Below are 14,519 nucleotides of genomic sequence, written 5' to 3'. Positions count from 1 at the left end.
CGGAAATTAAGGGAAGCGACGGCTAATGATTCGACTTTGAAAAAAGTGATTCAGTATATGAATCAAGGGTGGCCGCGAAAAATGAATTGTCCCTCAGTCTTGCCTTATTTCCAGTGCAAGGCAGATCTGGAAGTGGAGCATGGTTGCATTTTTCGAGGTCATCGAGTAGTTGTACCGTCGGCATTTCGAAATCAGCTGCTCCAAGATTTACACTCTGGTCATTTAGGCATAGTAAAGACCAAAAGTATTGCACGAAGTAAAATGTGGTGGCCCAAAATCGATGCCGACATCGAGCGGTGGATTGGTTCATGCGCCGCATGCGTGGCCGTGCGGCCCGCGCCGCCCGTCGCCGCGCCCGCGCCTTGGCCGCAGCCTCCCGCGCCGTGGCATCGGATACATATCGACTACATGTCCATTTACCAGAAGGTGTACTTAGTTGTCATTGACGCGTATAGTAAATGGTTGGAATGTTTGTTCATGAGTAATGGCACCACCACTCGAGCGCTGATCTTGAAGTTGAAGGAACTGTTTTCTAGATATGGCATACCGCAGGTTATTGTATCAGACAATGACGTTAAAAATAAATTCAGTTGAATTTATACACTTTTGTTCAATGAATGGAATTCAATACGTCACGTCTCCCGTGTATCACGCGTGCAGTAACGGACTTGCTGAAAATGCGGTGCGCACATCTAAAAAGATGATTAAATGTATTGTAGAAACGACTGGGTCACAGGGTGAGGTCCATGACAAATTATTAGGTTTTCTGTTTGAATATCGTAATACGCCCCATTGCTCGACAGGTCAAACACCTGCGTATCTTATGATGGGTCGCAATTTGAGATCACGATTGGACCTTATTCTGCCTCAGGGTCAAAGCAAAGAAAACTGCGATGGAGCAAGTACTGTTCAGCATAAGAGTAGAATTTTTAATGTGGGAGAAAATGTCTGGGTAAAATGGTTTACTGATAGAAGGGAGACGTGGACTTTAGGTCAGATACGTAGCAAGATAGGCAACAGAATGTTCGAAATATACGCACATGACTATAAAACTGTGTGTAGGCGTCATCTCGACCAGATGATGAAATATAAAGGGATTCATTTAAGTTTAAGCAACGAGGGTGAAGGTTTTGATGGCGATATATATCTGCCACCGGCCGACGAGCCGTCATCGGTACAACCACCGGCGTTGCCGCCTCAATCCCAGGCGACGCCCGCGTCTCAGCCGTCACCACCATCGACTTCCCGAAGGTGAAACCGCTGCAGTCAGATACACTGCCTGTTGACGTTATGAGTGACGAGTACGACACAGCCCTGTCGGGGGAGGACGAGACCAGCGCTGAGCCGCGCGCGCCGGCAGCAGAGGCGGCCGCACCAGTCGCCACTGTTAGCGACGCATTGCCTTCACCGCCGCTGCCTCAGGTCGGTAGGCCTACTCTTAGACCAAGGTCCAAAAAAATAGATTATAAGGTTTAGTGTTATCATTATGTTGTGTGTGATGTTTATTTGTGTTTTTCTTGTCAGGTCTTAAAATTGACGGTGGCGAAATGATGTGTATTTGTTTCGAACACAGAAACAAACGCGCGCGACTGTCATTCGGCCATATTTACGTTGAGTAATAAATTAGCTTCCAAGTAAGTCGGTTGTATCATTTGCTCCATAGCTGCATACTTCTCAACTTGACATTCGTGATTCGAAATGTACCTACTATGTAGTAGAATTCCAAACTCTTAGGTATGTATATTATGAGGAACTAAAGTGGGTTAAAAACATGCGTACAAGATAAATAGAATAGAAAAAAAAAGATAGAGAAACCAAACTCTAGGCACTATAACACCAAACTGCGTTATTGAAAAGGGTTTTCTAAAATAAATGCTATATATGCTATCACCAATTACGGGAGCCCTTAGCTTTGTTGACGTTCAATAAAAGTCAAGGCTTACCTTTTGGAAATACAATGGCAAGGGACATATTATCCTCATAATCATAATTAACTAAAGATTTCCTAACGTAGAAGTAAGCTGTTTAACTATTTAACCCCCACAGAGCGTGCACGTAGGTACCATCAGCCAAATATATGGTCTATCACCCTAAAGTTGATAATCGTTTGCATTTCGTAAAACAATAATGCCAATAGACGTGTCTGTCAACTAGAAAGTTCGACTTTAGCGACATATTCATTTGATAGGAACTTGTTTAAAAATTGCATGATAGACCACTTATTTGGCTGATAGTATACACATAATACGGTATTTGACTATTTTGTATATGTTTTACAAATTAATACTACACAATGCCTGTTATCGAATAAAGAAAAAAATTTAAGCTACCTTTACAAATAACAAAGTTATGAGGGTTTGAAATTCAAGATTAAGCAGAGAAAGACATACTGGCATGTGACGCCACACGCCAGTACCACCATACTTGCTGCATAGAGAAAAGCGTTTGAGAAAGAGACAGGTATATAGATTTTTCAAAAATTCACTATAAATCCTATTTTCAACCGATTTAAGTTTTCTCTTCGCTAAACACTGTCTGTATATCTATATTTTCATAATAATATTAAGATGTGGAAAATTCAGGAGTTGTGAAATACCGTATTGACACAAGAACGTAATTTCGCACACACATACATATTGTATTAAAATAGATTACACAATGGAGACACATCTCATTAGGTTTTTATTTTTATTTTTAAGTATTAGTTACGGCTACCTTTGCTAAAGGGGCTGGGCTGAAAACCAACGCTAGAAATCAAAATAAAACCATGCAGCATTTGCTGAGACTAGCACCCATTGTCAAAGTCAAGATCTATTTTGTGCCTAATTATTTGCGCATTGCTTAATTATATGTGCAAAAAATGTACTGAAAGCGTTCGCGTTATAATGACAAATACTATGAGCTTTTTTTGCCGACACGCGCCGCCGCCGCAGACTCTGCCAATTTGCTCTGAGTAATTAAGAGATAAGACGTTACACCAGAACGCGTCTGAAACGTATTTCAGTTAAAATAATTACACTAGAAGCCTGTTAGCACTGGCTACTGCTAGCTGGTTGAGTGAACATTTACTTTAGGCAACCCAGACAGAGAGTCAGAGAAGCATGAGTTAGTGTCTTGGGTTGCAATAGGTTTGCAATACTATTGTTATCAACTGACGTTAATTTAGGCAGCCCGGTGGGATTCGAGTTGTTACGGAGCCACGCCACTGCTAGAGGCTTATGCCGTGCCAGGAAATGTATATCATGCTCACGTGTATCACCTGCTTTATTCTGACAGCAACAAGCAAGGCAAATGAGGGCTATTAGATAACAAACTTATAAAAATACAGCAACATCGCTGTCGACACTAGCTGTGTGGATGACTTAAGGTTGATACAGTATACTGTGAGTAAATAAACTCTTTTAGTTATAAATAACTACCAATATATCACAGTGAAAGGCAAAAATGGTTGTAGGTGCATAAATTATTCATACCTACATACCATTCCAACGTATCGGATGAGAGATCGTAAATATAGTGCGTGACAAAAATACCACGAAACTGAAAAAGAGTAAGATTAAATTACAAATTAGTATTTCGAGACATCGTTTGATAAATCTTTGAAAAAACTGGCTGAGTGCAGTATAGGGTTCCGTACCAACATGTGGCAAATTTTCAATATTACTGCTATAGTTGTGACAGTGATCTTTTTAAATTCTCCAACTATAAGTAGCTACATTATTATATTATTATAAATTATTTCAGATTTTTCAAGCCAACGCTATAGCTTGTGGTACGAGGGGGGGCTTAAATCTAACAAAAAAAATCAGCACTATAAAACTTAATATTTTGCTCACGGATCCCTAAATCGAAAATAAATCTTATAAACCCCATTTTGTTTTTGAAAACTATTCAAAGATATCCCACGCTAGGGGTTTAGACGAAAAAAATCGTCCCGGCTTAACGTGTAGAGAAAAAATTACCTGTTTTTAGCACTTTATTGACGTTGTTAACGTGTAGGTAAGTATACTCATACAAATTAACAACCTTCTTGTACTAACAGTATCCAAGCGAAGCCACGGGTAGACGGACGGACATAGCGAAACTATTAAGGGTTCCTGTAGCACTACGGAACCTTAAAATGGTGGTGAATATTAAGTAAATATGCAAATAAATTACTGAATACATATTCACGTAAAACAGATAAATTTAGTTAAGATCGCTCATATAAAGTAGATTAGGTAGATATAATGTAGCCCAGCTAATACAGGATATGAATCGACGGTTGAAAGGAAGTGTGCACCTCTTCGACTCGTGTAATAACAATTATATTGCTAACCAACTGCTTATATATACAATGTAATCGCCTATATCTGATAACGATCCGCAACAAGCTTTTTGCATAAACATAAGCAGACAAAAATATGAGCTCTTCACAGATGTGGGCCAAAGTAGGTAGAGATATGAAGAGGTGCTACTAGCTAAGCTATACTTTATCAGAATAAATGAAAGGAATATCAAGAACACAATAAGTGCATTCCAATGTATTCTCAATAAGCCAAGATCATTATTTTATTTATCGTTAGTTGTATTGTAGCTACTTGTACCTATAGTATTGAGTTTGTAAACGGGCACGCCGTGTTTACCGATTTATCCTTATATGCTATTTACCGCAAAATGCTCTTTTTTACCCTTAATTAATAGTACAACCCGATAATTTTTACCTCGTTCATACTTATCCAAGTGTTTCATGCATGAAAAGGGAAACTATAATCAAATTGTACGTAGACGAGGATTATAATTACCAATGTTTTGATATTAGGTAATGGAGTCACTGTGGCAAGCTATTTACAAGGATATTGTATGCGGTTCTTTAAAAAAAAAAATGCATTTTGAACTTTAAAACGAATACTTAAACAACCTTGGCCGAGACATGTCTATTAGAGGTGTAAAGTAAGTAAGTCAAAGAGTGCGTGCTATATCATCAGTTGCCCACACGCCGGGCCTATCTGTGCGTTGCATGCCGCGTGTATGATATGTGCACTTGTTATTGCCAAGTATAATCATACCTATGCTCTGATTTACTAAGTACTGCCGGTTCATATTACTATCGCGACTGCATTACGTTATCTGTATAACCCAAAATTTAACCAAGAGATAAGAGATGCAGACTGACTTTGGAACAGAAAACGTGACAGTAGTTTGTCGCAGCCATCAATTACTTGTATGTATCATGTTTGATATTAAGTACTTGGCTATTTTATTACCAGGAAGTTTTTTTATTAGATATTAGGCTGCTCACAGATTTTGATCAAGTAATACGAGGCAATTCTCGGCTCTTTTAAATTAAAAACGTGCCTGCATATCTTGAATTCGTTTAAAAAAATATTTATACAATAATTAAATCCGTCGCATATTTAATCGTCGCTTCTGTCAGTATCAGAAGCAAAAGAGATGAAGGTAAAAAAAAACATATTTATAGTATGCGACTACTGTTAAATAATATAAGTACCCAATATTTATGCTCTATATATACAAAATCTACAATTAACTACCCAATTCGATATGACCTCCCTATTTATGACCTCTATTATAACAACGAATAATGAACTTTTTACGTACCTAACTATAAATATTTGGTTTAATCCTATGAAATGGGAAGGAAATATGAAACGTAATCAATCATGTTGATTGTCGGTTTTTTGTTCATTGGATATTTCATGTACCTACCTACTGATATTCGTTATGAACTGAAACCGAAGCTGGAAAAGGCAATATTAAAATAAATTACCTACTAAAATAACACATCTGTATCCTGATGAATAAATAATATTGAAATTTTCATTGTTTCAGTGCGTGTCACAAAAGGATGGTAATAGGTTGACCTTTGGGAGCGTCAGCAAGAATGTTCGGCGGCAACGGCGGCGGGTACGCGGGCAGCGGCGACTGCGCCGAGGGCTATGGGCTGGGCTATGTGGCGGGCGGCGGCCGGCTGCAGCAATACGCGCACTTCGCGCCCCATCAGAACGTATGGCACCACCACCACACGCCGCACCACGATTCGTATGGTTTGTATCAACACAACATACAACGCTCTCGAAACCTCTGGCAAGATGCTACCCGCCCCAGGTGAAACAAAGAGGGGTAGGTAAGACAAAAACAATAGCCGAAATATACGAGCGAAAAATTCAACACTTCCTCTCTCTTTTACGCTCAAGCAAGCCCTTTCTTATCCAGCTTTGTCTACGGGCACTGCTAAATGTGCATATTGACTGATTTATGAATGTAATCATCCTTTTCGACACGATCTAAGTTAAAAGTATGTAAAAGACGAAATTACAATAAATTACATAAACTACATTTAGAGACTTTGCCTCCAGGGTCATACACAGAATTTTATTCGTATCTTTTCTGTCGGCATAAGAAAAATTACCGCTGATATTTATAGATTTTTTTTAAGCCCACTTAGAGCGGCTAATAAAATTTTAATCAATTTAAAGAAAACATAAAGGTACCTATGTTTATTTATAACTTCAAGTTGTAAACATTATGTCTAGACGAAAGACGAATCTTGTTTCTTATTCAGTAAATTACCCTACTGTAACATGCATAACTTAAACCATGTCGAAAAGGCTTCTAGAACGCCATTAAGCGAATTTTATAACAAAGATGGCTGCTCTTGCGATTTTATGCGAATAATACTTATAATATTGGTTAAACTTTCGTGAGACATGATATATACCTTTACAAAAAAAAAAACGATTTAGCTGACCGTCAGTTCAATCGTTTAATTTTTTAGTTTTCATAGTGCGTGTTTTTCATGTTAGACATTTACGGGATGTTTACAAACTAAACTCACGGGGATAATCTTACACAATTATCCCGGTGCGTACCTACTATATATGAGTAGTGGGTAATTTCTTAACGTTAGAAGAACAGGAAGAGTCATAGGAAAATCTCTGAGATTCGTATTGAACCAGATTACCTACATTATGCATTTACATGCTCAAAGATTCCAGTTACCTATGTCTACCCTGCACTCGTAGAATTATTTAGTGATCATTCACATCCTTTCTTTTCGCAATTTTAAGTACTCTGTTTTATTTTCCCGGTAATTAAAACCATCAAGTTATTTTTGTATTTAATATGTGTTCATAACATGTCAGAGGTTTTCATACTAAATAGTTATAAGAGTAAGATTAAGTTCACAACTATACCTAACAACGAAAAATAATTTATGAACTAAGATGGGGTTTACCCGCAGGAGGACTCGGTCCGGGTCCGGTAGACTCGGTGTACCTAGGTAGTACGCTAATAGTAACCACATCATCTTCACATCATGAATGAATTTATGAATATAATTAAGACCTTTCTTAATTCTTTATTTAGATCTTTTTTCTTTAGAAGACATGCTGCCCTTAATGATATTATCCGTCGGTCTCTTGCTACGATCAATGTGCCGGCTATTTTAGAGCCAACAGGCATATCTAGAAATGACGGCAAGAGACCGGACGGAATGTCGCTGATTCCGTGGAGTATGGGACGTGTGCTAGTGTGGGATGCAACTTGTGTTGACACACTGGCCCCGTCTCATCTCCACCGAACATCAATAAGGGCAGCAGCAGCAGCAGAAATGGCAGAAACTGCCAAAGCAGGAAAATACAGTGGTCTCGGTGCCGAATATGATTTTGTACCTTTCGGCGTCGAGACCCTTGGTCCGTGGGGCCCTGGCGCTCTGAGTCTCATCAAAGATCTATCAAAGAGACTCAGAGATACCACAGGAGACCGAAGAGCTGGCAGTTTCCTCGCTCAACGCATCAGTCTTGCGATCCAGCGGGGAAATGCTGCCAGCATCTTTGGTACCATGCCGCAGGGTCCATTTTTATATTTATTATAGTTTTAGTTTATTTAATTTTATTGTACCTAATATACCTTTTTTATAGTTGGACCTGTATTGTTCTGGAAATAAAGTAAACAAATGATTATAAATAATATTCTTAATTTGATATTTTTATTTTCGTACCTAAACCAAGTAATCTGGTGCCTTCGAATCGTATAGGTACGATTGCTTATTTATTTTTTCGTTAGGTATTAGACAATAATTGAATTAGGTCGATTGAAACTTGGACAGGAAGGTTTGGAAAATGTAAAGCTTTGAACAGACCGAAGTCTGATTAATTTAATGCTAATAAGAATAACATACCGGGCAGTAGCTGATTTGCCGAGGCGTGAATCAGAGAGATAAGCGGCTTGCGTGGCGCCCACACCGCGGCAGTGTCAGTCCGCGCCCTGACCTCTGACCGCCGAGTCGCGCTATCGGTGACCGAACCCTTCCTGCGTATCCAACGGCTTCACTAATCCAAGATGAACCCAATTATGGAATCGATTCCACTATTACATTCGAACTGGTTAAAAAATATCATAATGGCAGGTTAGTGATGGGGTACGAAATTCATTAATTCATTTATTTATTTTATCGTTATTTCATTTATTTTATCGTTATTTCATTTTTTTTATCGTCTTTAATTTTATATATTAATTTATAGAATCTTTATTTATTGAAGAGGTGTTTGCCCTGCAGGCAGCAGACTTGTCGGGGCTAAATAATACCTAACTATATATACCTTAAGCTATAATTTCCCAGTCAACCAAGCAAATCAGAATATTGCAGTTAATTAATTAATTATAATGTTATATAGAATGATGCTTAAAATTATAATTTAAATAATAAGCACATCATAATCATACTTACGTACGATTAAGGTTCTTATTTGATTCGCTTGAAAAGTTACTGTGGCCTGAAAGTGAGTGCGTTCGAGAATCAGAGAATCTGATCTAATTTATCTCTCAACCAAAAGTAAAGTTACTGGGAATTATGATTTAAGTAAATGTGATTATTGATGTTTCCTGCAGGTAGCGGAGGTGTGGGCGGCGTAGCCAGCGTGGGCGGAATGGCCGGCGGGCTGTACGGCCAAAACATGGTGATGGGCTCGTGGTGCCCGCCCTACGACGCTCTGCAACGTCCTCCTGCTTACGGTAAGATTACCATTTTTTTAGTTATTTAATACATATAAATAAAATAAGTCATTCGATATAATTATTTAATTACGACACACTAAGTGCAAGTTCTTGTACATAAAAAATGACGATTACTTTGATACCAGTGTATCAAAAAATAAGGTTGCTTTTTGAAACTTCCACCGTCGTTTGTTTCTACTGCTTTGCCTAACACTTGCAAGCTAGTCCGCTAATAACAGAATGGACAAACTATAAACCTGACTGGTATATTGTGAATAATGCACTCGTAATCATGAACGTTGGTATTCTACAGTTCTGTCTGATGTTGAGTAAGTCTCAGACCCCCAATATTAATATTAATTTTGTGGTTGCCTTATTTTATGAAAGAAAAAGAAATGAAACCAAGACGCTTACAAAAACATAACGTAAGACCTGTTTTATCTAACTTGCTGTTCATTTTGTATACCAAATATTTCATTAGAAACCTCAGAACAATATCCGCTTATCGGTTTTTTTTTGGTTTGGAATAGAATAGGTAGGTACATCTTTGAACTATTCCAATTTAACTACAATTCGTCATGAAATTAACGGTAATTCTTTATGTAAACAGTATTAAACATTCCTTTTAGTAAGTAGGTATGTGTACACCTAATCATATGTAAACATAACAAAATTCACCCTTGTCACTAATTGAAATTCTGCTTACATTCTGTGGGGAAGCACATAGTTCATAATATTTTGTTGCGGTCAGATTTGTAGCTGTAAATGAATCAATTTACGGTTTTCCCGTAATATTTTTCAATTGTTTGCTTTATTATCTACTAACCTATCCTTTATCGTTTCTGTAACTAAATTTTCTTGTAGTTTTCCCTTATACTGTTCAGATTGCCATAACATAACAATAGCTCAAATTAGTTTGCTTAGGGTTTGATGACAGACGTTCTGCATAATGTAATTCTATCATCATGTTGGTACCTATCTTATCCGGCCATTCCAACCACACAGTAACAATGTCATTATCATTAAGCCAAGTACCTACCTGCTATACAACACGATTACAATTTGATAAGACTTCCTTTATATTTCCATTACGATTGTGTTCTTTTTAAAATATCGACTGGTTTTGATTATTTAGCTTGCACTCTTCAGAAGGTTTCATGCTTGATATTCACAAAGGTATCTACCTAGACTAATGAGTACAACTATCAGAAATATTAGCATTTTTTTACTTAACATTGATATTGATAAAATTATATACCTAACAATAATTATTGAATTATTGTATTTATTAAACATAACTTTCTGACAATAACTTAAAAAGATTTAAATAAAAAAAGAACTATATACAAATGATTATTGAATTGCATTAAAGCCTAGGTACCTACCTACATAAAATCACTGATGATGAATCAGTTATAGAGTTATCAGCATTTTACTGTAAATGTGACATCAACTTTAATTATAGGTGCTTGTTATTCATTTACAAGTTCATAAACAATGAATCATAATATAATCGCTGGATATTGTTGACAGTGAAAACTACCATAGTCCACGCCTTTGTTTTTTTTTAAACTTAATTAAATATACATTTTTCCAATTAACAGAGCTATCCCATTTGTAGTGTGCAAGCCCCAATAGATTGCAGACGAAAGTCGTCTTATACTACCGTGTCCTGTACACTTTGGCGGGCGCCGCATGCTGCATGCGGCGAACGACTTACTTAGTGTACCTACCTAATTGCCGCTTAAGCGTGCAGAGGTTTATGACTGTACACCTACTTATGTATACATTAGTGGCATGCTAGATTATATGAAAACAAAATAAAAAAAACTAGAAGTTTATGCACCTAGGTCGACCTCTTTTTGGTTGGGTAAAAATATTTAAAGTAATTTACGAAGCATTCTTGATTATTTAATTTTAACGGTTCAAAACACTTACTTATCTTCACTCGACCACAGTATAACAAGTTTTCCCTACAGTAGGCCGACGCCTTTGAAGTTAAGCGATACCGCAGCCTGTATAGGTATTTACGCAAGTAAGGAAGGGTTGTCACAAATTTAAAATTTGGAAGGTAGATGTCTTTTACGAATCGGTACATATTGGTATTGCGAAATTATATAAAACAAAATGAATTAGGTGTGGCATACTTACTAGGGGTAAGAAGTATCAAAATATAAACTATTTTTGAAATAAAAACATTTTTTTCTACCAAATATACTTTCCTAGATTAGTAACCGACAAATACTTTCGGTTTCTAGACTTAACGGACTTAAAGTTCCTGTTATTGAATTTAAAAATACAAAAAATAAATAAATATTATTATATAAATAGATGAAATCTTAGTTCCTCATTAATGCGAGATGAAGATTTGCACGCACTCACAGTACATGTCGTTTGCACCATAATATATTTTATTATAAATTTAAATGTAAAAAAAAACGCGATAGCCCTATAGAAGACTTGTCCCAAGTTACTAAGAACGGCGAAGTATGCAGCTGGGGCTCCTCCCATCCGCGTCTCAGCCCTCACGTCCCGCACGATTGCTCTGTCTAGAGTCTAGACTCTAGAGATCTCCGTCGGATTACTGTAGGGAAACTTGTTATACCCTGACTCGACTAAGAATATCAAACCCTTACTCGCAAAGAACATATTCAAAATAAATGCCATTTGTTTCAAAGAACATTTAACGATTAAGTGCTACCTTTTTCACCATTAAAAAAAGAAACAAAAAAATATATTAAAAAAGTATCTTAAAATTCCGTGTTTGACAAAATTTGTGCTACGTTCGCCCGGGAGTGATAGGTTCAACAGTTTCCCTTGTAGTTATTTTTCTACGTCCGAGTTCGAATAACCTAGAAATTATTATCTATCGCACTCTAAATCACAATCCTTTTTCACTTCTTCTTCCTGTCCCACGGTACCTATAAGCGAGCGAACGAGCTTCCGCGCGTTGGATATAATACGGCCCATGGTCTTAAGAAACATAACCAGATTCATCCGGTTACTACGAGTACATAAGTACACAATACTGTATATACAGTTTATTAACAAAATAATTAAAATCAATTGTTTTTTCCTTAATTACTGGAATCTGTGCTTCCCCAGCCACATACACCAATAATCTTTTAAAGCTAAACTTTATATAAGTTATCAATAAATTAACTTTGCTTGCAATAACAAGGAAACAATTACTGAAACAAATAGTGCTTATAAAGTAGATTTTCAGTGGTTCATCATTAGACTCATTTTAGAGTATGCTAACTTAATTGTAATACTTACATTATTGAATTGTCATCAGATCAAATTTTATGTCAGTAGGTAAAACAAAGATTACGAATATTTTACACTATTTCACTTTCTAAAACCGGCCAAGAGCGAGTCGGACACGCCCATAATAGGGTTCCGTAGCCATTACGAAAAAAATAAGTAATATTTTTCTCGAGATTTCGTATTTTATACCTACGCAATCTTCGCAGTTTAGGTATATTTTATACTTTGGCTGCTATTTACTCTTAAACTACTAATAATTCTCAAGCAAACTTAGCCGTTATAGTTTTCCTTGAAAGTTTGATACAAGTTATATAAGTGATATAAGTTGGAAAGTTTGATTTGATATATTTAAAATGATTAGTTACTACCATCTTGAATTATATCAAATTTTTCCACCCACCGGTTTAGACTTTAGAGGGGGGGGGACGCTCGATTTTCATGAAAATTTGCACTTTAAAGTTAAATATTTCGCAAAGAAATCACTGAATCGAAAAATCGTCTGAGCAAACCCCTAATGGGTTTAAAGTACCTATCCAACGTTACCCCACACTATAGGGTTGGATGATAAAAGAAAATCACCCCCACTACGTCTATGGGAGGTACCCTAAAAAAATTTTTTTTAGAATTTTTTATTGTACCATTTTGTCGGCACAGGTTACACATATATCCGTGCAAAATTACAGCTTTCTAGCATTGATAGTCCCTGAGCAAAGCCGCGGACGGACAGACCGACAGACAGACATGGCGAAACTATAAGGGTTCCGTTTTTGCCATTTTGGCTCCGGAACCCTAAAAATGGCTTTGATTATTGTTTATCCAATGTGTACCGACATATTATGCATTATAAACCGCGTGGCCCTGTCGGGGGGCGCAAGTGAGATCCTCTTGACAAACAGTAACGGAAACAAAAGGGAAAAAACATGTATTATATTAGCATAAAAAAGTTTAATAAGGAATTAAGGGGGTTTGTGTTTAAATAACAATTGGCGAACAGATGGCGGACTGGAAGCGTACGAAGAAGGGCGCGAGTGTGTTAACTGCGGTGCCAATAACACCCCTCTGTGGCGGAGGGATTCGACCGGCCACTACCTCTGCAACGCCTGTGGGCTGTACCACAAGATCAACGGCGTCAACCGGCCGCTGGTGAAGCCCAGCAAGCGGCTGGTAAGTTTATCAACATGTAGTAACGCGCTCTGTTTTGAACAGGTGCGGACGCGGAACTACTGACGCGCTTCTATAAGGACGGCTCCGTGCAGAGATGGATGAGTGTGGAGGGCATGGCCAGGGGCATGAAGAAGGTGAGTCGGTGGCGTGTAGACTAGTGCATGCTCCCTCGCCGTATTCCCTCAACGACACCCAGTCACTCTAGCACGCACGCGCTATCTATCCAGTTGGTTTTTAATTATTTTGGCTTTAGCGAGTGATAGGAAACTACACGCTACCGCTCTCCCTTCCGACAACCAAAGTCGCGCTAAGATCTCGTAGGCGGGGCGGTTCTGTATGTGAACTGTACGAAATTTTTAATCTACGGTGCACTTCTCAATTTTCAAGACCTTCTGCTTTTTCAAGGAGGAAGTTAATATTTTAATCTATACATAGCTCTCATTAATTACATATTTAAATAAAAATTATTACTCGCATGAAACTTGAGACATGTTCCGAAGTATCAAGGCACGCTCCACATCACCCACGAGCTCGGCACGGCTGATAGCAAAGTGCTTCGTTTTGCACTCTCGCGATCATAAACATAAACAACACAGTTCAACACGTGCCAAGTTAATCTGCCTAAGGTCGTTCCTTTAGTCTAGTTCCCAATCTTTTTATGCCTAGGTACCGCAACTCCCACCACAGGTTATATACAAGTAGTTATTTATCAGCTTGTTCCTAGTTTACATCCTTTTGACATAGCATAAAAATTACTACGTCTTACCAATGCAGAAAAAAGACTGTGGTTAGCAAGCACATTATCATCAAGTAAATTCATAACCTAGTCCATAAAATAGAAGTTAAATTATTTGCTTAAACTAATAGTAAACATGCACCGACGCCGGCAAAGCGGGCCCAGTCAGAAGTCGTAACTTATCATTACATTAACCAACACCTAATCACAACTGGACGAATGCGATTACTGCGACGGTTAAAGATAACTGCAATGATAATGCGGCTGAGCTGGGAGCACTTTACCAGGAGACACATTCGCCGATTGCAGGACATATCAGCGTTGGATATTGAACCATGACTATGTATTAACT

At 37.8% G+C, this 14,519-nt stretch overlaps 2 protein-coding genes across 5 annotated transcripts in view; both read left to right on the top strand.

Moving 5' to 3' along the window:
* The window catches only part of LOC141431855 (uncharacterized), a 127,004-nt gene that overhangs the window by 70,002 nt on the left and 42,483 nt on the right, over positions 1–14,519 (top strand). The window lies entirely within an intron of this gene.
* The window catches only part of LOC141431906 (uncharacterized), a 71,578-nt gene that overhangs the window by 46,114 nt on the left and 10,945 nt on the right, over positions 1–14,519 (top strand). For 2 of the 4 annotated variants that reach the window (XR_012451770.1, XM_074093204.1), the window contains exons 2-4: positions 5,833–6,047; positions 8,893–9,015; positions 13,262–13,431. Coding sequence is in view for 1 of the 4 variants with exons in the window: in XM_074093204.1 (XP_073949305.1) it covers positions 5,885–6,047; positions 8,893–9,015; positions 13,262–13,431 (456 nt within the window). In the remaining 3 variants the exon portion in view is untranslated. Of the gene's footprint in view, positions 1–5,832; positions 6,048–6,757; positions 8,411–8,892; positions 9,016–13,261; positions 13,432–13,473; positions 13,566–14,519 lie in introns of those variants that run through there. The other 2 variants (XR_012451771.1, XR_012451772.1) reach the window with 2 other exon arrangements.

Source organism: Choristoneura fumiferana, chromosome Z (genome assembly GCF_025370935.1).
Source record: "Choristoneura fumiferana chromosome Z, NRCan_CFum_1, whole genome shotgun sequence".
Lineage (NCBI taxonomy): Eukaryota > Metazoa > Arthropoda > Insecta > Lepidoptera > Tortricidae > Choristoneura > Choristoneura fumiferana.
This window is presented reverse-complemented; position numbering and strand designations above follow the sequence as displayed.